This window comes from Corvus moneduloides, chromosome 4 (genome assembly GCF_009650955.1).
Source record: "Corvus moneduloides isolate bCorMon1 chromosome 4, bCorMon1.pri, whole genome shotgun sequence".
In the NCBI taxonomy this organism is placed as follows: Eukaryota; Metazoa; Chordata; class Aves; order Passeriformes; family Corvidae; genus Corvus; species Corvus moneduloides.
The window spans coordinates 26,893,984-26,918,394 of NC_045479.1; the positions used below are offsets into that span (position 1 = coordinate 26,893,984).

The 24,411-nt window shown below is 44.7% G+C and overlaps 2 protein-coding genes across 2 annotated transcripts; both read right to left on the reverse strand.

Moving 5' to 3' along the window:
* Positions 1-296: 296 nt before the first annotated feature.
* LOC116443234 (osteocalcin-like) lies at positions 297-5,605 on the reverse strand. Its single transcript, XM_032107272.1, has 4 exons — positions 5,396-5,605; positions 4,864-4,899; positions 2,916-2,985; positions 297-1,707 (listed from the first exon to the last, which is right to left on the reverse strand). Exons 1-4 carry the CDS (start codon positions 5,460-5,462, stop codon positions 1,578-1,580), a joined length of 303 nt encoding a protein of 100 aa, XP_031963163.1. The 5' UTR covers positions 5,463-5,605; the 3' UTR covers positions 297-1,577.
* A 3,096-nt stretch (positions 5,606-8,701) lies between these two features.
* On the reverse strand, positions 8,702-14,910 carry MGP (matrix Gla protein). Its single transcript, XM_032107271.1, has 5 exons — positions 14,837-14,910; positions 12,037-12,187; positions 11,215-11,250; positions 9,952-10,027; positions 8,702-9,077 (listed from the first exon to the last, which is right to left on the reverse strand). The coding sequence occupies exons 2-5, from the start codon at positions 12,095-12,097 to the stop codon at positions 8,939-8,941; spliced, it is 312 nt and encodes a 103-aa protein (XP_031963162.1). The 5' UTR covers positions 12,098-12,187; positions 14,837-14,910; the 3' UTR covers positions 8,702-8,938.
* Between the last annotated feature and the right edge of the window lie 9,501 nt (positions 14,911-24,411).

The following is a 24,411-nucleotide window of genomic DNA, read 5'->3' on the forward strand; positions in this document are numbered from 1 at the left end:
CCTGCGTCCTTACTTCAGGACAAGGCTTTTCAGAGAAACGCTGATCTGGGTAGATGGTGGGTCAGCTAAAGCCTGGCCCTCCTCTCCCTCAGTGTCACAGAGTGCTGGAACTATGACCTAAATTTCAATGTCGTCATTTTGGATTCAAGATGGGGCATTTGAGGGGAGAAAGAAGCCTCATGCACTGGGTTCCTGCTCCTCAGGGATCACAAAAGCAGACTGTGTCTTTCAGACACCTCTTTTACCACAGGTAAAAGTTGTACAGAGGAACAGAAAGAAGCAGCACACCAACTTGCTTTACTTAAGCAGTATTTATTAGAATTAGCAGCTGAGGATGGTTGCACTACCTTACATGTAACCAGAGAGATTTGGTCTCTGTCAGTTCCCTGAGCATCAGCAGTCCTTGTCCTTGGAAGTGTGATCTGCCATCCGCCTCTCAGGGAAGGAAAGCTGACAGAGTATATTAAGGAAGGTTATGCAGAAAGTTGCTAAGGTATAATATTAATACCAGAGGACAGAATGAAGTAGTGCAGAGGGAAGACAATATGTGTACATAAAAATACACATACTTTGTGTATATATATATTTAGCTACAAGTTGTCTTGAATAAACGAAACACTGCCCCAACTTCAATCCATCCTTGAAGCAATTTTCATTTTGTTTTTTTCATAATGTTTATAACTTTCGTTTCTTCTTCTTCTTCTTTTTTTTAAGCTGTTAAGACACTTCTAGTTTCAAGGATAAATGCAAAGGCAGTGGAGGAGGTTATTTTTTTTGTTCTGATGGGCATTTTCAGTTTCACCAGAAACTGATTGTAAAAAAATCCCAAATAACCAAGAGAATTCAAAGTCATTTTTTACAGTCACTAAAAGCAGCACACAAAAGCAAGAGCTCATCTAGAAGGACTCCTTAAATGCACCTTTTGGGATTTATTTGTTGTTGCTATACAGGCAAATTTTGTGACAGAATAATCAGAACAGCATACCAGAACTTGATTGCTGTCTATGCAAGAGTATTCGCACGCTTCTATCTTTACAAAACGATCCTACTGTGATGTGTATTTAATGTGATCATACCACGTGAAAATACTGAACTTTCCCACTAATTGGAACAGGAGACAGGTGTTCTTCCTTCTTCCCAATGAGCATCCCAGGATTAGATCCATCACATTTACACACATCGTGACATTCTTCTTCCATAATCCTCCTGCATTTTGCAGAAGAGGATAAGAGATATAATGGTGTTTCTAAGGCATGCAGTGTTTTCTTTGAAACTAATCACCATTTTTCGCCTATTCTGTGCTGGGGATTCAGGTGGAAGGAAGTTAAGAGTCTTCTGGTGAAGCTCAAAATACCACAAAAGATGTCTGAAGAGAGACTTTATTGATGAAAGGAAGAAAGTTAATGGAAGCTCAACAAGAGGAGTAATTCCTGCCTTGGTGTTCCAGCTGGTTAGGGAGACAATGGCAGAAGATGCCAGTCTAGATGCTTTCCTTCCCTCCTTCCCAGCCACAGCCTTCTTTCTCCTGTGGGATTCGGAATGTTCCAAGCCAAACAAGTGAAGAGACCTTCCCATCCTCAGTATCTCCCAAAGAAGCGGTTGTAGGCCAAGGCAAATCCTATTTGGTCAGAGAGATAGTCACAGGGGGGATAGTTTTCACAGCGCTCATGCATCTGCTCCATCGGTCGTCTGTAACTCTCAAAGTACCTGGAATAGACAGAGATGCAATTCTGCAGATTCAGCCAATGCAGTTGGAGACAGCTCCCTCACCTGACACTGACATGAAAGAAGTGATTCTCCAGTGTGACCCAACAGAGGACTGGTCATACTGAGTTAACATCTACTTACACAGGGATAGGCTACTTGGTCAATGCTGGGAAATATGGTATTGAACCCAAGTTAAATAAATTGCTCTTGAGGTTTTCTCAGCAAAGGATACCACAGAAGCTGTAAGTATTTGGGGGTTTTTTGTCTTCAATCTTGTTCCCCAACTACCCAGGATTATTTTTTTGTTGTTATCTATTTTATTATATATTTATTTTATTATTTCCTGCTTACCTTTATTTTTGCCCAATTTCTACTCACCTTCCCACTAGCCATTCTTTTTCTTTAGCTTAAACACTTTTCTCTAATTATCCTCACTTCTGTTGTAGATAGGAACACTATCCCCATGTAACTTCTTTTTCTTTTCTTTTTTGCCAGGCTAAGAAAGCCCAATTTTTTTAGTCTCAGCTGTACACTTTGGATGTCCTTCTCAGCTCCTCTTCTAGGTTTTGTTAATCTTTCCTGAAGACTACACACACCACCGCAGGAATCCCGCCAGTATCTCATGAATTTTTACTTTATTTCTGTATTGGAAAGAGTAGCTTAACAACCTCTTCCAGGAAATACGTGAAGAACATTCTTGCATTATCTCAAATTTCTCAAATAGCTAGGATTTCTCCCAATCTTTGTGTCTGCTTTCTGCACATGTGAATGTATGTTCTAAGTTTCAGAAAGAACAGCCAATCTTATCTAGCCTTGTTCCCGCAACAAAGCTGTGCTTCCTTTGTGGGGAACCAGAGGCAATGACCAAGGCTCTGTGATTCTCATTATCCTGGAAATTGGTTCTGATGACCCTGTAGGTTGGAGCAGCTTCTAACTTGTATCCTGCTGTGCCCATGGCTAGCCCACAGTTAGTGCTGTCTTTCCCCCTGGGAGGAATACTGGAGTTCAGCTATGAGACTTCAAAAGGGTTTTAATGAAAACAGAACCATTTTTCCATCACTGTCTCCTACAGCCTTTTTCCTTCAGTACATGAAGGTAATGACATAGCTGTACAGGAAAATAATGCCTTGTCATGCCCTACTGCCTTCCCACCCCCTCTTCAGAACAAGTCCAGAGTCCAGCTCTCAGCCCAGCTTCTGAGTTGTTACCATTCATATGGGCTGGATCTTTTATTCCTCTTCACAAAGGCATTGGCAACTTCTTTCTTAATCTTGATGCCTGCCAGGAGAGAACACAGCATGTTGGAGATGCAGCGCTGAAGCACAGAGACTAGTCTAACCTCTGAATATCAAAATCTACTCTCTTCACAAGCACATGACTGCCACAAACCATGCTGATGGTCTGTTTATCTCTCCCCATCCCACTGTCCACTCAATGCTCCCTTCCCACTTCACATCTCCATGAACCAAGGGCTTTTTCTGTCATAAACTCAATTTCCTTATCACACAGCATAATCTGAGTCTGCAGCAAATGTGCAGAAGGCATAAAATATGAATAAGAAGAAAATTAGGAGATTGACACCCTCTCTCCCTGGCCTACTTAATTTTAGAGTCTTGGCTTCCTTTCTATATCTTGACTCAGACTGAGAGTGATGTGGGATACCGACCAGAAGACCTTAAAACACCTCCAATGAGCCATGAGCAACAGGCAGCACACAGAAATGCCAGTGCTCACATGTACAGAGTTCTGTGAAAGGGGAAGAGTATAAAATAGCTACAGTAAACATCACCCAGTGAGAAATACACCCAGGATGTGCAAAGATCGCAGTACTCGGGACCTGGAGAATACGAGAGGTTTTTCAGCCATGACAGCATTTGCCCCTGCTCTGCACTAGCACATTGTGCCTGCACAGTTGCTTCTGTGCTCCCTTGATTTGTGGTTGTGCAAACACTGTGGTACTCTGAAGCACCCCACAAACACCAGGTAGAGCCACTTCTCTCCCCAGCCCGAGCCAGGGCTCAGCACAGCACAGCCTCGCTCCTTGGGATGGTCTCACAACAGCAGAGGTGTGCACAGGTGCCAGCACAGCAGCAACACAGGCAGCTGCACACCAATACACATTTCAGCGTGGAAACTGGCAAGCTGCTGCTGTCTCTGGGGGAAAAGAAGGTTCTAAGACCTCTGCCTGTGGGGAGATGGTGGGGTTTGTTCCTTCCCTCATTATCACGGAATGTTTGGCTGTATTTCTCTTTGGAAGTGAGCTGTATCTCCTCTCTAGCAAACTGAGGTTTATTCTGGATCAAAATACTGACTACACAGAAACTTCCAGTTAATGAGTTGTCAGAAACTACCACCTTTCCCTGAATAGTCTTTACATCTTTTTTTTTCTCTTTCCCAATCTGTGTTTGTATTGGCTCACTGGAAAAATACTAGCTTTCATGATTCTCAGCACCAATGTTATCCTTTAAAGTGGGAGAAAGGAGAGACAGGAGAGAACAAAAAGGATTTTCCATACAGATTTCTGCCAGGATCAGCTTGCTGCAAAAGCTGTGAACAACCCAAGGTGTGCAAATCCCCACATCTCAGGTGACCTGACAAGAGGAACTGCAGCCCTCAGGAGCAGCTAAGGCAGCCCCTTTCTTTTAGGCTTTCCATGTTGCAGGGTTTGGCAGGGATGTCACAACCCATTGATGTGGGCAGCTCTCTTAACACCTGGGGATGCAGCAGTCACTCTGGGCAGGTCTCTGAAGCCAGGTCAGAGCAGGGAGGCTGGCCGTGTTGCTCCACCAACACAACCCTGTTTCACAGAAGGCAGATGCATCCAGCTGCTAGCAACCTGCATCACCCATGTCTTTCCAGGGCACTGCTCGAGGGTTTTGGAGATGCAGGCTGTGGCACCAGCACACCCGGAGCAATGCTAACCTTGCAGGTGCAGGGACACTGACTGCTCTCGTGTCACCTGCTCACACAAGAAGGGCTCTGTTTGCTGCACATGCTCCTGCACCACAGGGACTGCAAACTTAGGGAGCAAAAAGGGAAGAGCAAAAAGAGAGGGACTCAGCATAGGTCTTGTTCAGCCCTTGAACCTATCAAAGGGAAGAAAGAAGGCAGATGCAGGAGAATGGAGCTGAGCATCAGTCAGAATGATATACTCACTGTCAGCACTGGGAGATCCTGAGGGTTCTTTGGAATCTGGAAGACAGACAGACAGAAAGGAGTCTGGTTGTGAGTCGTTCTATGGTTGTGAGTCATCTTCCTCTGTAACTGAATCCCACCACTGACTTGATCCACCAGATCCAGCTCCCCCCACTTACACAGAAGGTCTGTTTCTACCAAAACGGTTTTATTAACACCCACCATTTAGAGAGAGACTAAATTATAAACCAGTTTAATTCTTAAGCATATTAAAATGTTCAAATTCTCTGCTGCAATTCAATATGCAACTGAGGTGGGGGTGAGTGGGTGTTGACCAGCAGAAGAAAATGCCCAGCAAAAGATGGGGGTCTCTGTTCCCAAGCCCTCTCTCACCCGTGACTCTCTCTCCAACAGAGATCTGAAGTTGTGCAATGACTGGTGGTGCATCTCCTCCCCCCAAAGCTCTGTGTCTCTCCCAGACTGGAGGGAGGCTGGCAGCAAGCTGCAGGGTTCAGCAGTGCTCTAGAGCCTTCCTGGGAAGATGTCCCCTTACCTTTCTCACAACAGCAGAGTGCTGCCAGGGCCAGAGTCACGATCAGCAGTGCCAGCAGACTCCTCATGTCTTCTTTGGCTGCGCTAGTCCCCCTAACCTCAGAGCTTTCCTGGAGGCTACTGAAGTTCTCCGGAGCTTGCTTTTGGGCAGCGGTTTATAGCCTGTGATTTCTTGGAGAGGTGAGTAATCTGGCTTGTGTTCCTGTATCTGTGCTCCAAAACAAAGCCCGTCTTTTGGCCAGGAGATGCCGGGACCTGGCTGTCATTTTGGCATCCATCTCATGACCCAGGGCATTTCCAGAAGATTTTATCTGAGGTTTTGAATGGGGCTGTTGAAGAAAAACAACCAGATTTTAAAATAATTTTTCTTACAGACTTGAAAGTCATTCAGTCATGCTGGAAAGCCAGGGGAGAGACCAGCACACCCTGAAGTTGAGCAGCTCTTTTCATGTGATGGGGCTGTCTCATGTGGAGTCTGTCAAATGAGACTGAACCCAATGGTGACCTTTTCCTCCACCCCACCTTCAACCATTACCCTGAGGGTAAGGAAACCTGTAAATCAGTTTGCATAGGAAAAACAGTAGTTTTTCAGACAGTTTCACAGTTTCACCCAAATCACTTTGGAGAGATGAGATTTTTATACTTTTAGGAACTTTGAAAGTTAGTTTGAGGTAAGATCTTTGTATTTTCCTCCTGGAAATCTTCATAATTTAGAAGCTTTATTTTGGCTTCTCTTGTCTAAAAGTCAAATAAAAATTTAGACTCCAAAAGTGTTTTATTCTTCAGGATCCGAGTGTCTAAAGTTACTTGGTACTACAAGAGCCTTGCATGGGCTGTGTATCAATAACCCCACAATCCCCAAACCCCCTATCCAAGTTACCAAAGCCACATCCCACAAACAGCATAGGAGCCACAGAATCACAGAATAAGCTGAGTGGGAAGGGACCCACAAGGATCATCAAGTCCAACTCCTGGCCTGCACAGGGCCATCCCCAAGAGTCACACCCTGCGCCTGAGAGCATTGCCCAAATGCTCCCTGAGCTCTGTCCAGCTGGTGCTGCGACCACTGCCCTGGGGATGCTGTTCCAGTGCCCAGACACCCTCTGGGTGAAAAACCTTTTCCTGATATTCAACCTAAACCTCCCCTGATACAGTTCCAGCTGTTCCCTTGGTGCTGTCACTGGTCACCAGAGAGCAGAGATCGGTGCTGCCCCTCCACTGCCCCTTAGGAGGATATTGTACACTGCAATGAGGTCTGCTCCAGGCTGAACAGACCATGTGGCCAAGTTTGGCAAGTTTGGGGTTTTTTTAAATCATATGTGCTTCTTCTTTCTGGTAGTGGAAACATAATCTTCCTCCACCTCATATCCAGTCCTCCTCAGACCCATGTGCAAAGGCAGACATGTCCAAAGGTTACAGAAGTAAAGTTTAGGAGGCTCCCAAGGAAAATCAGAGCCATTAGGGACTTTGCCAATTCTTAGAAACACTGTCTTTTATCTTAGAGAATTTAGCTTAGAGGATTAAAATAAACCCCAACTTTTGTCCCTGTTAACTTTTCTACAGTCCAGGAAAGCTGAATATATATACTAATGATATCCAGCAAAAGGTTTTGTATACATATTATTCCAGCAAAAGAGCAACAGTTTAAAAGTAAACAAACATCTAAAAATAATAAGTATTCTAGGAAAGTTATGCTTCCAGATGAATACTTGAAATAATATAAATATATAAATATACAATTCTAGTAATGAAAACGGCTTTATTTATCCTCCCATCTTTTCCCAAGCTTTCTAACCAGCATGTAGTCTCTTAAATCTGTTTGGTTGTTGCTCCCACTAATGAAATCCCACAGAAATCTCTGGTATTATTCATTATTTATACTGGTTAACTGGGGATTGGGATCACTAGATATTTCTGGACACAGACTCAGACAGCACTAGACCTTGTGCCTTCTGTTTTGGTGGTGTCACAGTGTCAAGTCAAACCCAGACACTGCTGACTTGTTGATTCTAGCATATGTGAGCTTGCTCTGGTTGGTGATCACAAGATTTACCTACTTGAGAATACAGAGAACAAGTGTGTGAATATACCTAATCCATACAGGTTTTTTCCTTAAAATCATTTCTCTCCCCTGGACAAAACTTTAGCAACTGTCAGGGTAGAGTTTCCTATCAGAAGTGTTTTCAATAAATAAATCACATTTCTTTCCAAAATTCAGTTTCAAAGCTGGCAAAGACTTGAAGCACCCTTTGGAAGAAGATGCATGTTTCTAATGGGCCAGGTAATTTTGGCTCCAGGCTTAATTTCACAGATTAGTCAACAATTTGATACTTCATACATCATAGACTTTGATTGCATGCCATGAATCTTTCCCACTTCTATAATTTGCAGGTGCCTGTGTAAGCCTGGAGAGGTGAATGTCGAAACCATCTGTGTCGAGCTTAGCTGGATGTTATGTCTCCTACACAAATTGCACCAAGGAGTGTCCCAGCTCCTGTGGCTGCTGTTAAGCCCAGAGCAGCATTGAATTCTTGGACATGTCAGCACTGGTGCCTTTTGGCCTGGGGACAGGCCCTGGTGATGGTGACAACCAGAATGCAGCCATGCTCACTCCTCAGAGGACTGGGAGGTGCTCAGTAACCTGTGCACAGGGTCAAGCCACATCTTGGCTTCAAATGATTTGAGAACAGTAAAATGAAATTGTTCTATGTGAACAAAGTTGGGCCTGACCCCAAGCATTGGATTGCTTTATCTGTTTATTTACCACCAGGAGCCCCTCTCCAGCTTTGGTTTCTGCAGCTTTCAAGTGCTACCAGAGTAGTTTTAAGTGGAAAGGTTTCGAAAGGGGATTGCAAAAGGAAATACAAGTTAAGTCCGGACCACACACTCCTTTCTAAAGGAGCACCTAGCATCAGGACCTGATGGTAGCTGGATAAACAAGAGGCAATTTACAGGATTTTCTTTCACCAACTCTCACCCTAATTTTGTTTTAAGATTAAATAGGTGCCTTCTGGATTTAGTTTCCCCAGCTGAGGAAAGATTTGATTTTCAAAAAGTGCATCTGCATTCTGAACATCCCACCATTTTTAGATGTCTTAAGACTGGGAGTTGAAATTGGCCAGTGACCTCTGAAAGAAGCCACTAGTAGAACCTGGAACAAAACCATTATAGATTCTTCCCGAACCATATGCTTGCAAGGTAATAACTTTTTCTCCCATAATCTGCACCAGAATCTGTGATAAAAAAATTCAGTTTCTTCATGGAAAATTGCATACCCCCTTCCAAAGTACTGTGACTCATGAGAAGATAGTATCAAACCAGCAATTTATTTTGTAGTGAACACCCACATCCTGACCTCTCTGTGATCTCTGCTACATCAGCTCAGAGCTAATTAACACAGTGCAGGAATCCATGGCTACATGGGAGAGAAGCAGCAGGCAGGATAACATATAGGGACACAAGCAACTGAGTATTTTTCAGAGCCATTGCATTTTTGGGGAGGATACCCTGGACTCCAGGCCCCAGGGTGGGGACGGGTCATCCTTTACTTAGTCCTCCTCCTTCCAAAATAGTGCTTGTAAGCAGCCGGGTAGCCGTGGCGAAAAGCGTACATTTCACAAGGGTAGTAGTCCTCGCAGAGCTCCCTCTGATGCTCCTGGTGTGCCTTACTACGCTCCCTGATCCTGTAAAGGTAGGAGAGAAGAGGGGTAAGTGCTGTCATCTTAAATATCCACCTACAGCCCTTTCCTGTCCAGAAACTTCCCACTGAGATAAGGATCCACCACCAGAGCCCATCATCCAGCGACAAAGTTCTTAGAGCGCCAGCTTCTGTGTTAACCACACCCAGGGAGTGACATGACTACAGCAGGAATGTTTTGCCTCCTCAGGCAACCTTTTATTTTGGGGCTAAGTAAGGTGGTGGGGAGAGGGGAATGGCTCCTGCCTGAACTTGAGGAAGGGTCCTCCCGTTGCAGCCTCCCCCAGCCTGCTCTCTTCAGCTCTTCTGCTCTTTCCCAAACACACACGGGACAAAGACCTGAAATATTCTGCAAAGGGGTCACCTGGTTCTGAGGAGAAGGTTTGCCTTATGCCTTGCTATTTCTGTGCTTCAGTCTTTATTTTCACGAGCCTTGAATAAGGCATGAAATTTGTTATATCTGTGTTTTATAAATGAAGCAATGAGGCCCTCAGATGACCCTTTGATTTAGAAAAGGTCATGCAAGTTCTGCATGAGATTTGAGGACTAGAATAAGATCTCAAACTGAGCTTTCTTGTGGACCACCCCACACTCATTCTCTCTCCTTCTGTTGGTGCTTCCTTCAGAACAATTCATCAGTCTTCTCAGCATATGACATGTCCTCAAATCAAAGGACCCACTCTCTGTTATCTGAATTCTTGCTTTTCCTGGGATTGGGGACTTAAATGGTACCTCACATTGAGAGAGGGGCTGAGGCTTCTCACAAGTCACCCTGGCTGCCACCCCTGGTACCAGCCTGTGCTTGGCAAGGAGGAACCTGTTCCCACTCTCGACCTCAGTGTCCTGAGGCCATGACATACCTCTCCTGAGTGACGGCTCTTAGTCTCGTGTCAGCCTGTATGAAGTCACTGGCCCTTCGCCTGTTGAGGAAGGGATCTGAGAAGGCAAGGGGTTATTCAGAATGGCACTTTTTCAATGCCAGATTTCAACAAAAGCTATCGTCCTCCTTTATAACAGCCTCCTTGTCTGCCCTCCCATGTACAGTGAAATCCAGGACCTTTCAATATCCCCTCCTGCCCCCCCCCGCTGGTTCATGCTCAGGCTCTCTCAGTGGCTGGTGCAGCCTGTACAGAAGTGCACATGCTGCTCTTGTTCTGCTGTTACTCAAATCACCCAGGGGAATGCTACTGTGATTTTGCTGCCACAGCCCCTCTGAGTGAGTGGAGCTTGGCCCAGAAGAGGTAGGCACCAAGCTGCACAGACCATGAAGAACTACAAGCTGCACGCTCAGAAGAACTACAAGAATTGTGAAATTACACACAGAAAAGGCCTGAGTAAGTCTCTCTGCCTCCAAGGTTAGACAGTGATTGAGAAGTCTTTGTGGCAGTTTTGGACTGAGGGGCCTGAAAGCCCCTTCTGACCTTTTTGAGAAACATCACAGTCCCGTTGCAGAGTTCAGGAGTCTGTGGATGTCATTGATATTGGCTCCCACATGTGCCTTTGTGTTGCTGACTCTCTGCTTTGTGAAATTCTTCTTCCAGATGTCCTAATTTCTTTTAAGTTTTGGTTCATCTGTTCTCTAACCTCTCCAGGATATTGCTTGTTCCAATACAAGACTTTCCACCCTTTTCATGCTTTTCCTGTGACACTTTTTCTCCCTCTTCCAGCCAAAGGATCCCTTCTACTCACACACCCTGCCTGCTTCCAAGGTGCTTAGAGTAAGGCTCTCCTTGTTCTTCGGGGAGAATAATTGTGTAAGTGGCTTCTACAGTACCTCTTTCTATGCTCATCCCAGAGTTTTTTGAGCAGTGTCCTTTTCTAGTGTCAGTTAACCTGGTTTTGGTATGTGTAACAGAGACCTGAGCACTGTTCTCAAATTTTGTTTTGCAATTCTCATTATATTCTATGCAAAATGGTGTATGAGCTTGTGCTGAAACATGTGAAGTTTTCTTTCTTTTAGCTCTCTCCCTTTTCATCCTGAAACTCCATCACCCAATAAAGTCAATTTCCTTGGGCTGGGTGGCTCTACCTATTTAATCCCTACAGTAGGAGTATGAGGAAATGATCTTGGACATGTCTGTAGCACTCTTCAAATTCAATAAAATAGTAAAGCAGTCTCTTACAGAGATACTCATCGGACTCCATGCTCTCACGGGACTCTGTGGAAAGAAAGAATGAAACATGTAGTATGATGCTGTATTGATGGGATTCAGTCTTTCCTACACAACAGATAGCTAGAACACACATGGAAATCAGAGAAGCCAGGTTTCAAGGCATATGTTTAAAAGGAAGACAAAGGAATCAGTGGTGTGACCTAGAATTTATATGAGGAGTTTAAATTGCTCAGGAATTTAATACAGAACTACCTGGTGTTTTAGTCAGTACTTCCAGACTCATGCTTGGTCATCCAGCCTGATTCTCTAGAATAGTTCTTCACCTTCTGTTCCTGACACTACAGTGGATATGATACCTACTTACCTTCAAAGCTTGCATGTGCTCTTAGGGAATGGATTAGCACAGTGAAATGCACTTGACTCTTCCATGAAGCAGCATCCTAATGCCACCAATATGGAACTGTGTGCCTCACAGGAAAAAGGGGATGATATTACAAAAGGAAAAAGGGAAATCTTCCAATTAGCAAGGAATAATTAAGAATTAGCACTCTTATCATAGTCCAGACAACAAAGGCACAAAAAGAGGAGCAGTCTGTGAGGTGAGGTGAGCTGGAACAGAGATGAAGGGGTTGAAGCATCCTGGACTGTGAATCCCAATGGCTGAAGATAACAGCTCTGGATAAGGGCTAGGAGGATCTAGCACAAAGGCAGGAAAACAGGCAAGAGATCAAGTTAAGGGGAAAGAAGACACAAAGTTAAGCAACAAACATCTGAACAGACCCATAAATGTCTGCGAAGTTTTCATTCTACCCAGCAATAAATGTCACCTACCATAGCAAGTGGCAGCCATCACCAAGACAGCCAGGAGCGTAAGGACGATGAGAGTGCGCATTGTGCCAGTGCAGGAAGGAATCTCTCACTCTGTCTTCCTCACTGTGTTTTACTCTCTTCCCACTGAGGGTAGCTGGAGATCCTGGGCTGACTGCAAAATTAGCGGTGGAATGTTTATTATGAAAACAGAGCTAGGAGGGAGCCCATGAAAGAGCCTTGGCAAGGTGACAGCTAGCTGGTACACATTCTTCTTGGAGCTGTTACAAAACAACCTCTATTAGCAGACTGAATTGGGTTTTGGGAAGGAAGGGGCATGCCCCCTTCCTCTCACAGTTCAGTGCTGGGGGACATAATCCAGAGGCAAACATGTCACTAGCACTCCACACTCAGAAAAGCTGGCCTATGCAAGTGGAAGGAATTTCATGGGCTGCCAGGGACCCAAAGGCAGAGGTGTGTGTTGATCCCAAATATAAATGTTTGTTTTTCTGAATTTTCCTCTGATCTGCTCTCTTTGATCTCATCATACTCTGTCTGGATACAACCAGCCCAAACTGTCCTGTCAGCTTTGCCGATGGAGACATGGAAAATGAGGCTTCAGACATTCCTGTCCCACTCAGTCCCCCTCTCCCCAGCTGGCCTTTGCTGCAATGATAGCCTGCCAGCTATCAGAGGAGAAATACAACCCTGCTGCCCCTTCTCATCTCCTATTTTTTTGCTTCAGGAGTGACAAGCAGCAACCTGAAAGAATCCCTTCTGCTGGTGGGATCATGATTTTTGCATTGAGATGACAGCAGCACCCAGAACTCTAGCTTTGAAGCCTCTCATTGTGGTGCTGACCCTAGATTCCTCTTGCAGCCCAAAGGACAACATCTTGGTGAAGTCAGAGGTAACCATTTCCCTCAGGACTGATGTCTCTCTGGTGTAGCACTAGCAGTCCTTGCCTCACTGGGCACCGAAGTCACATGTCAACGAAAGGCTTTTCACCTGGGACAAACCTCCAAGGCCAGCAGTCTCAGGGAGAATTACCTTGCCTTTTAACATCTAAAAGAGTTTGACTGGGTCCAATATAATGGACAGCAGAGACATCCAAAACATTGGGTGTTCCACTCTCCAACTCTTGGAACAGTAGAAAGCAGTGTAAGAAAGAAGGAGGAGTTACAGAGATGGCTACCCCTGCTGGGTGAAAAGGAAGGAGTGTGCTAGAGGCAAGGTAGCACGGCAGGGTGGGTTCCCACTGCCTGCCAGCCCCTCCCACAATGGCAGTGATGGGCTTGGGACACCACATGCTGCCTGGGGATGAACCTAGGGCACAGGAACCATTCTTATGTCTGATCCAAGCTGTGATTACTGCACGTTTTGTCCATGTGTATATGCAGTATCAGGATTTCTCACTGACAGGGTGTGAAGTGAATGCACTCTGGGTGCAGACCATTCTCCCCAAACCAATATGCTGTTGTCGCTGCTGTCACCTTCAGAGGCCAAACCATGAAGCCACATTGAAGGTAACACAGCCAAGAACTACAGGGACAGATAGCCAGAGCCTAACACTTCACCAGTGAGGAGTGAAATTCAGTGGAAAAAGATCACTCTGGGCTTTGCAACTTACCCTTTCAATGCCGAACTCATGACCCTTTCCTGAAGCCTCCTGTCTCAGGGAGAAAAGCTGAGTAGGGACTTCAACTTCAGACCAAAGAGAAAGAATTGCTCTTCTTCCCCATTATCCCATCCACTGTGGAGAGCAGCTCAGTCCTGCACCATCACCCCCCCCCATACACATCCACTTCTTGCCTGCTTAGTGCTTAGCCTGAAATGAGGAGGAAAACTTGGGAAAAAGCTGTAGGTTTGCTATAGACACAAGGTCAGAGGGGAACTGAGACTTTGCTGCTGCCCCTCTGTGCCCTGCCACTCCAGTCTCTTTAAGGAAATTCTCTGCTCTGGGATCCTTTTAATTTCTTAGAACTCATAGTTTTGGACTTCGTGTTGAATGTGGATTTTATAGGTTTCCCAAATGTCTTGTACAGGACCTGCTAAGGAAGAAAAACTTGAGGGAGAAGTTGGAGGACAGACCAGCAACTGTGGGAAAACAGTGGGGCACAGAGAGGAAGATGCTGGGTGTACTTTGGAATGAAAGTGAGGCTGCCCAGTGGGAAACTCCAACATGCTTTCCAGCCAAACCCTCTTTATTTGTCTTCCCTCAGGGCAGAACTTTCTGCTCCCTGGACGACTCTGCTTCCATTTCAGATGACTCTGATCCCAGAATGCCTGGAGCATACCCTGCCATCAACCACAGAACAGCCACAAACACCACTTTAACCCAAATGTTTCATTTTTAACCACAGAGGCAATACATTTTTCAAGGAATGAATGAACATGCCAGTGACACAGCCCTGTAACAACAAACCTCTTTCGGGGAATGCTTCCTCTAGCAAAAGTACTCTTTTCTACTCCCCCTGCACTCCATACTTTACTCCCCTACTCAACAACAGTGGGCTGCCCTGGGGGTAACATACCATGCAGCACAGTGAGCCCAAACCCTCTGCTTTCTAGCAGCATCCACTGGTTAGAAATACAGAAAGGAGCTAAGACCAATCTTCTGCAAATGCCAGGGAAATCTCTGCGGTCCAACAAATAAAGGGGGCATCAGAAAAGCAGCCCTGATGTGTCGGCTGCTGGAGTGGAAAATCACAATGTTACACATGTTGTAGCAAGCACTCCTAACATTTTATAGTGGTGAAGCACCAGCAAGGCAATAATAACAAGCAGCTGTCCAGGAAAAGCAAGGCAGTCCCTGTATACTCACTAAGCTGTCGCTTCCCTGCCAGTCTGCGGCTCTTGTCTCAGGGGGCAGCTCTCCTGGCGTCTCGGACCCTGGACGGAAGAAGAGGGACCTTTTATTTATTAGCATCGATCAGTGACTCCTCCCCTCTCCCACCCCCAGGATACCATCAGAACCACCTTCTGCCCACAGCCAGCAAGCCAGCAACATCAAAGAACTGAGCCAAAAGGGAGAGAGACAGAGCACACACCAGGGACTAGTGGGGACACAGCCACATCCAGGTTGCCTTTCTGTGCCTGGGTGCAGTGACTGGACAGAAATATGAGAACAAGCTCCAGTCTCCCTCTTTGTTGCAAGACCCCCCCTCTTTCACCCCCTCCTTTTCTGGCTGGGCTCTATCTCAAGCTACACTGCTAGCCAGGGCACTTGTTCTTCCTCAGGGAACAGGACCCTTCTCCCATCTCATTTCATGCTGCTTTTACAACTGATCCCTCCTCTTAATGGCAGGCTAATATCAGACAGAAAACTCACACAACAAAGGTGTCAGCTCCAAAACCCCCAAAAGTCACATACCCTATGAGGCAAAGAGTTGGCTTACACAAACCCAAATCCCTGAGGTGCACCTTCTGTTCACACCAGACCCACAGCAGTGCTGGGCAGCCCAGGACACATGCTTGCTGAACTGTGCTTTGGGCTTCTGGCCCAAAATGATAGCAGATCCATGGAGATGAAGAACCACCACTGTTCAGACAGGGAACAGTGAGCACCTCCTGTCCAAGGGTTTTATCTTTAGCTCCTACAGTGCTCTTTGAGTTTGGGGAAAGTTCAGACTTATCTGTGGCAGTGAGGTAGTGTGTTACTTGTGTCCTCGTACAAGCAGCTGTTGGTCCTTGGAGCCTGAGAACAGCAATCTTGAGCTGTCCTCAAGGCATAGGGCCTGTGCCTCAAGGCATCAGGAACCACCTCTGAAAAGCAGTGCAAACAGGAGGTCATTTCTTGCCCTTGTCTGCCACCCTTCAGGGTCATCTAAGTTTGCAGCCCTATGACATGCTGAACACTGAAAGAAATCAGGGCTCTGATGACCTGGTCACCCTCATCTGCCTAGATACTGAAAAATCATTGGCCTCAGTACCATCTGGCAAACTCTTAGTTAAGTAGGAGAAAATGGGTATTAAAACCAAAACAGCAAAGATGGTAGGGAAACAGACAAATGGGGCAAAAACTTAAGCAGTGGAAAGGAGAAATGATGAGAGATTGCCAATTGACTTTCTCTTGCAACAAGTTTTACTTTACTTCTGTTAATAACTGGCTCTAAAAAGGAATACTTGTTGAGGAATTTTGTCAATAACACAAAGCAAGAAAACAACAGCAGTGAAAAGGAGATCTGAGAGCCCATACAGGAGGAAAAGGATGACCTTTAAAGCTTTATTAACAGAAACAGGATAATATGCAATAGGGCAAATGCAAGGTCTGCCATCAGGATCAGCAGTAAGAATCCTGCTGTAAATTAAAAGCTCATAAGCTAGAAGTAAATGGGGAACAAAAAGAAGAACTATGAGCCAACAGTCATAAAGATGATGATTCTAAGATGTCTACTGAGAATGTGCCAGCAGAGATGGGCACCTGTCAGTGCCACTGGGTAAGTTACCAGGGAGACCTCAGCAGGATTCCTCTGTATGGCCCAGATTGCTCATGTTCATGGAATAATAATTCTGGCAGGAAGTGCTATAGATGAGGACTAAAAAGACAATGTGATTTGCACTCACACCCAAAAGGACAGACCTTTTCACCATAGCTTGTGGGAATGTTGCATTCTGCAACATTCTGCATAGTTGCAGAGCCCCTCCATCCCTGCACTGAATTCAAGGCTTTTCCAGCAGGACAATGGACTAGCAGTTAGGTTTTGCTTCCAGTACCCGCCAGGGGCTGTTTCACAGTCCACATCTCTCACGATTAGGAGAAGTCCCATTTCCAGCCTCTGTGTCTTTAAAGCCATGATCCACAGTTATGTCTCCCTCACTGAGTGCCCAGCTCATTCTAGAAAGGCTTCAGCAGAGTAGCTGAGCACTCCAGTAGGGGAATAAACCCTATCAGTACTGCAACAGAGCAGGGTTTCCAAACCCAGGTTGCCCAGAGTAACTGGACTCGCCAATCGGGACAGTCCTTTTCAAGCTTGCTCCTGTGTTTCAGGATGTAAGTTAGTCAACCACCACATGGTCCATGGCTTACGAAGAGATTTCTCAACATGATAAACAAGTGCTTTTTAGAACAACTAGTTCGACAGCACATGAGAAAACAAGACTTTATTTTTACTTTTCCATTTCGTCCTAAGTAATACCTAGGAACTGATCCAAGAAGCAAGAATAATTGAGCTACTAAGTAAGAGTGTTTGAGTGTCCACAATATAATTAAAGTCAACAACCTCATGGAATAAATCGTGCTGAAAACTAGCATGCTGACACTAAGCTTTAGAAAGGGAGATGTTTTTTAAACACAGAAGCCAGTCAAAAGACTATGAAATAAAAATAAACAGAACACATTTCAGACATTTAAAGAACTTGATATACATATCTCAACATGTGTTAGCTCTGGCAGCAAACTCACTCAGCTACGCAAAATTAAAACTAAAACTAGTTCAACTTCTAGTTCAACCTGGGAAAAAAACCATTTCAAAACTAGATTTAAAAATTTCCAAAGATTGAAAGAGAAGGGGAGCACATAAACAGGAAAATCTAGTTTCAAATCCATCAAACAATTTTTTTCAAAATAACTGAAATGACTAATATCCATTTCCATGATGGAATGGGGAAAAAAGAGTAATTTCATAACAAATAAGTGGGGTTTTTTTCCTCAAAAATATTTAAACACATCTTTGAAATCTGTCTTGACCTTTCCCCTAAGAAAAATTTTGCCCCCAGCATTACAACTTCCTGCAAAAATAAAAGTTTTTAGTGTGAAAGTACATATTGGTTCTAACAATGTGCATCCATGTGTAGTCCTAGGACTGTTGTAAAAACCACCATCTGAAGCTCACAGACAATGTCAATTTTCTGTGGGTGGGGAAGGCTCCCACACCATCTCACAGCTATTTTCTTTCATGCTTCCTCCAACATTTTGGGCACTTTAGAAGCTTCCTTTTCCATCTTACGTAATAAATTCCAGCAACTTTCTCCTGCCCATGGATGTGGAGTACACCTGCATGTCTAACCTGAAGGATGTCTCTCTGGATTCTTGGACAAATGGTTGCTCAGTATCCCAAGGCTAAGGAGCAGGACTGAAAATAAACATCATTAAAAGGCCCAGATCCTTCCTACTTGAACAAATTCAGAGGGCGAGAGGATAATTCTTCTTCCACTTGCAGCGACTTACAGAATTTGGGCCTGTCTGCACATTAATCACGACCATAAAGAGAAGTTTACAGTTGGTGAGCTCTGGGGGGTGGTTGGCCAGTTGGTTGGTTGGTTGGTAAACTGGGGAATTTTTAGCCACTGTATTATGTTGGTGGTGGCAAATGTTTAATCTACTGAAATTCAGAGATTAGTGTCCAGACACAATCTCTGTGCAGCTGTGATACTCAAAGTTACTACTTGTAATCCATCAAACTTCAAAACAAAGCCTAGTGTCCTAGAAAAACCGCAGTCTGGCTATGAATACAGGAGCATTTGGAGCCAGCAGCACAGCCTAATGGGAGCCCACTCCTCTCCAGTTCTGCTTGTTGGAAAAAAGTGAGCCTGGCTCAAGCCTTCAATTCCAATACTCAGCACACTCCATGGGATATCACTGAGTTACCTCAAAGACTAACTATCTCTGTTTGGTCAGGACTTCCCAGAACAGCTGTGTTCGGCTGGTAATAGGAGGTTCATGAGCCGAGAAGACTAAAATTTCACAGAAGTCAGACCAAGGTTATTCAGTTCACTGAATAAAGCAACGAAAACATTTCAGGGCTAAGAGCTAACTCTGTTGCTTCCTTTGGCTTCACCCCCACCCACACATGTCTACATATACTGATCAGCATATTTCTCTTTCAGTCTGGGAAGGAAGGAAGAGACAGGATAATATTAATATTATTTGGATGTTGAAAAAATTGGCAGAGGCTCTTGTGTAGAGACTAAATAATGCATATAAGAAACTTGCATTGCTTGTACTTCAAGAATCCTATGAAAAACTGAGCAAGAAAATGTTCAAATTTTGTCTATATAAAGAGAGCATGCTTCTGGGTTGCACTCTCATGGGAGAAGGGAACAGAAATCTCTCTTCTTTTCCACATCCATCCCCCTTGCTTCACCACATGAACACAAAAATGTCCTGACCTGATTCATTCTTTGGGATCAGATGAGATTTACCCGCCTTATTTCCTGTACAGACCTGGAAGGAGATAAGAAAGCAGCTGTGGTTTCACTCTTCTCATCCATCTGGTAAATAAAAAAATAACAATAATGCTTCTTTTTTCTTTAACAACACACTTAGATAGCATCTTAGATCCCAAATCTGCCAGCTCTTGTGAAGCCAAGGTTGGACTGAAACATTTATGTTCTGTCTGTCTTGAGTGCAGGAGGCCACTGAAGTATTTACAAGCATCCCTGTAGTATTATACATGTTTCTTTGTTCTATCTCAGTTCAGTATCTAAAGGATCATAAATGTTGTCTTTAGTAAATAAATAACTTTTTCTGTGGCACATCAAGCCCCTGGTCTTGGCCTCTCTTGTTAATATCAGATAGAGTACAAAGGAATGCTAGGGAGTGGAGGGAAATACACAATAGCCAGCTAATTGTGAAATGCTGTCTGTGGCAAGAACAAAGACATCCTTATTTATTGAGTTATGAAATCTGATTACTCTTATCTTCTTGTGCATAACTACAAATTATATTAATGTTCCTAACATCACATGCTAGTCAAATCATCTGACTTGATGACCTTTCTTGGTAACTAATTTCACACTGCTTATATGCTCTTTGGATACATATTTATTGTTTATTTGTATTAAACTTGACAACCGATTATTTTTATCAAGAAATTTTCTGTTCTCATAAAGCAGGAAAGAATTTTAAAAGGAGAAGGAAAGATAAAAGGAATTCAAGAAGTGTTTAGACAATGTTCTCAGGCTTATGGTGTGATGCCTAGGGTTTTCTGCTCAGGGCCATGAGTTGGACTCGATGATCCTGATAGGTTCCCTCTGACTCAGTATACTCTATGTTTCTGTGATAAATCAGATCTTTTAGATCAGTTTTTCCTTCTTCGTAAAATGGCACTGCACTCCAAAAGCCACCACTCTGCCAGACGTGTCTTTGTCATTAATGGTCCCAATTTTCTTTAAATTATAAAAGAAACAATAAAATAACATAAATTGAGAACAAAGAAGAGGTCTGTGTGTGGAAGCACTGGGAAGAAAGGCATAAGAATGGCTACAAGAACAGCATATACTGATGGCAGCTGGATTAGCAGATCATTAAGATCCCAGCATGTTGACACAGATCCTCTGGATATCCAGACCGGGGGAAAAAAATAAATCACAGTTTAAAACCAGGTAACTCCTAAAACAAGGGACAGAGTACACCTAAGACTTAATGAAAGAAAAAAAAATAAGATCTCTGGAGATGATGGTGCTAAGATAAAGAACAAGATTGAGCTCTAAGATACTTATATGAGGAGACAAAGGCAGATGAGTTCTAATGACACTCAGAGGTGGGAAAAGGTGGAGGCACAAAAGACAACAGTTACTGCCAATTTCTGCAGGATGCAAAAGGTGCATCTAAAATGAGCATATGGTGGCCAAACTAAGAGAAACACAGGAGACATAATGAGAGCTCCAGAGCCCATGAATTGAATCTTCTACGTGATTGCAAGAAAACTGAATAGTATGAACAAATGCCTACTGGTGCCTATGAATATGTGGTTATGAGAGTGTTAGTCTGAGTGAGTGAAATCAGTGTGGTTTGAAATAAAATAACCTTTCCTTTCTATAGTGTCTCACATTGCCCTCTGTTACTTCAATATTGCAAAAATAATCACTGAAAAATGAAGTATCAGAAGGCAGTATAAAGACTTCTTATGATGTCCTCAGTAATGAAAACTCTTTATTCAAACCCATCTGAAGTCGTTCTGCATCTTGGGCAGTTGTCTGCTTGGTAATATGTTTCTTTCAGAGCTCTTTGTCTCATTTTGTCTCATGAACCTTTTTAGCCAGTGCTGCAGGCATGAGTTGACAGTTTTGGATTCATCATTCCCTCTCATTTGCTCAGACAAAGCTGGTTGGGGTCTTCTCAGCTGAAGTTATCTGCCCTTTTTTGTCTACCTACATGGTAAAGGATGTCATTTTAAGACTCGCTACAAGTGTCAAAAATCCCATAAGAACACACGTATGACTTACAACATGTATCAGTCATAGAAGTTACATTTTACTGTTTTTCAGAGTAGAATCTTTCTTTAAAGACTTTTGCCAACAAAGACACTTTCATCCTTCCTGTGCTTTAACCAATGTTTTTTTCCACTCTGTTCCAGTAATAGGATCTGCTTACAGTACTTCCTGGCACCAACTGGATTGTATTATTTGGGATTTCTTTTCACTTCTTTTCCCACCTACAGCCATGGCTTCACTGGAAAATGTTACTGTACATTTATCAAGAAAATACACTGCATGAGTCACATATTGGGTACACAAGTAGTTACAACCTCGCTGGTTGGCTAAGCCTAACATTAGTGACAATGTTGTTTAATACCATACATTTTCATACAGCAGACACTGAATGCGAATCTCTGCTGTGCAAATACTATATACCAAACATCTGTACACATCTGTAGAACACAGCTTCCCCTGTGTTACTTGGCCAAGCATCTGTCTGTCACTTCTTCTTCGAGGTAGGTGCCTGTCTTTCTTGATGACTATTTCACTAGTAAACTGGAGGAGGAACCAGTGAACCTGCTGGAGGATCCAGCAAATAGAATAGCAATACTACACAATAAGTGAGATATACTCACTAGCTCCTAAAAAGACCCTTGTCTATTTTGAGACCTGAGTGTATACCTGAAATGAACAGTAAGGACTGCAGTCAGATGGTCATTTCATTAAAATCTCCCAGGGACCTCATTAGGATTAAGATCCTGTTTGTGCTAAGTGCTGTACAAGCCCCAGAAGGGAGAGATGTGTGGTTATGTGCCTGTCCTCACCCCTCCATAGGAGAAGAGGCCTGCCTGGCAGGAGCACCTCCCTCAGCCAAGGGCCCTGTTATCACTGCCTGGTCTTCCCAAGCCCGGGGCTTGGTAATGACAGATGATATGCAGGTGTCCCAAGTTCACTCTTTTTCAGCCCCTGGAGCTCTTCTGCATTATCTGATCTCTCTGGGCTCTCTGTGCTATCACTCTAACAATGATCTGTTGCTGACCCCTATCCACTATTGCAGGCACTGGATTGCTGAACAGAAATCTCTGTCATTACCTTATCTGGGGAGATCTTGAGTAAGTAAGAACAGAAGAAAATAATTTATCGCACTGGGTTTGCACTTCGAGAAAGGGACATCATCAGTAAAACAGCAGCAGGAGTGCTCTGAGGAGCTCTGTACTGCCACTGAAGAGAGATCTGCAAGGATGGCATGGCAGCTGAGAGCTTGGCTACAGCTCCTTCTCTCCTGCCTGACAGCAAGCACCTGAAATCTCAAATCAGGTTTCTGCCTTCTCCATGTAACATTTAGCACCGAGGCACAAAGATTACCTTAAGCTGCTCCTGAGAAAAAGGTTCCTGATGTCTTGCTGCTGAAGCTGCTTCCTGCCTATCCCTGCCTGCCTGGTGGCTGTCCTTCATTCTGCTGAATTGTGCGAGCTCCCTGAAAAGTTACTGGGCCCCAGGAAGTATTTCTTCTGCACTTCTGCAACTATTCCTGTGGTAATGTGAAATGCCCCCCACCCAAGCTGATGTCCAACAGTTGCAGTGGAGAAAATTGTCTCAGGAGATGAGGGAAAAGTGCACAGGGACTTTCTTGACAGCCATCATGTTGGTATGACTGCCATAAGCTAACTCATACATATGTGATCAAACTGCCCTGGATTTCAGCAGGCTGTGATTTTCTTAGGAAATTACGTTGCTAAACAGGAATCAAGTAACGACGTATACTTGTGGGCCTGAACAGGTAGCAGAAGACATGGATTCCAGTTAAATAGCTGAATTTCAGCTACGTCTGAATCAATGTATCAAGGTCTCCCAGGTATGGGAGGGAAAGAAGATGTAAGCAAGACACTGAGGGCTGCAAGCAGCAACAGGACTGTTCCTCAGGCTAGGGCAAACTGCATTCCCAGGGTGGAAGGAAGATCAGCCCCAGCAGTGCCTTGTGTTTACAGCAAATACAAAACTAGGTGAACATCCAGATCAGTAGTTCTGAGCATGGCAGGAATGCTAATTCCAGCCACGGGGACCAGCTCATCCACCCAGCCTCCAGAACAGATGTGCCCATGACCTGTCCCATGAGGGGGCCTGCCTCACCTGTCACACTGCAAGTCCCCTGCGCCCCCTGCCATTACTCACTCAAGCACCCCAGCTTCTCTCACAATAGTTGCATGCCTGTGTGTCCCCTCAGCATGCATTTCTTCTACCTAATCTGCCTTGCTGTCCAGAAACTGAATCAAAAGGCAGAGGGACATCCAGGGTGTACCTCCAGCCCTTTTCTTTGTGTAGGGCTGCTGGTGTTCATGTGAAGTTGAGTCTATGACTTGTGCTGGCTCCAGGACTGGGTTTCCAACGCTGCAGGAAGCACAGCATAACACAGGAACAGCAGCCCTGGGGAGGAGAGAGGTCAGGCTTCTCACTCTGCCCCTGCCCACCATGCTTCAGCCATAGGGTTGAGCAACAGCAGTCATAAAACAGCCCACAGCCAGCCTCAGCTGCCCCCATGCCACTCTACTTCCAATCCTCTCTATGTTTGCTCCACTTGGCCAGTGGGACACACTATAGCACCAGCCCCACCCTGTACTCCAGGGGACTCCCTGTCCCCTTCGCAACAGATACAGCACTGCCACCTCCCACCTGCTCCAGGCCCTGTTTGGCCCTGGAGAAGAGTCTGCAGGAGGGTGCCACAGAAAGGGAAGCTTCACACAGAGGGGCCCCAGCTGCCGGGGAGAGGAGCAGGGGGAACATGCACAACCAAGCCCAAGTGACAGAACAAAGCAGATGCCAACAGCAGCTCCACAACCAAAGAAGAAGCAAATGGAGGTCTCTGTACCCTGGGTCCAAGCTCAGGACCCCGGTGTCTCCACTCTCCATCTGGCAGCATTTTAGGGCAGATAACTTTGCCTTTCTTCCCAGTCCCCTCCTCCTTGTTTTTAGTGGGAGCTTTTGCTGTTTTTGTCAGTGATCTGGGGAATGGGCTCCCTGAGATTTCTCTAAGTGGGTGGTGATCTTGGGGAGAAGCAGAGGAGGATAGTACTGTCCAGAAACAGAGTGCTCTCCCACACATGTTGCCCGTCCCTGACACGCCCGTTTGTCGCGAAGAAATTCATGGAGACAGATTAAATATATTAAACGTAAATAAAGCAGTGCCAAGCCTTTGGCTGATGTCACAGCTAGAAATAGAAGCCAACTACTTCAGGAGCTTAGGATTTGCATGCTGATGGA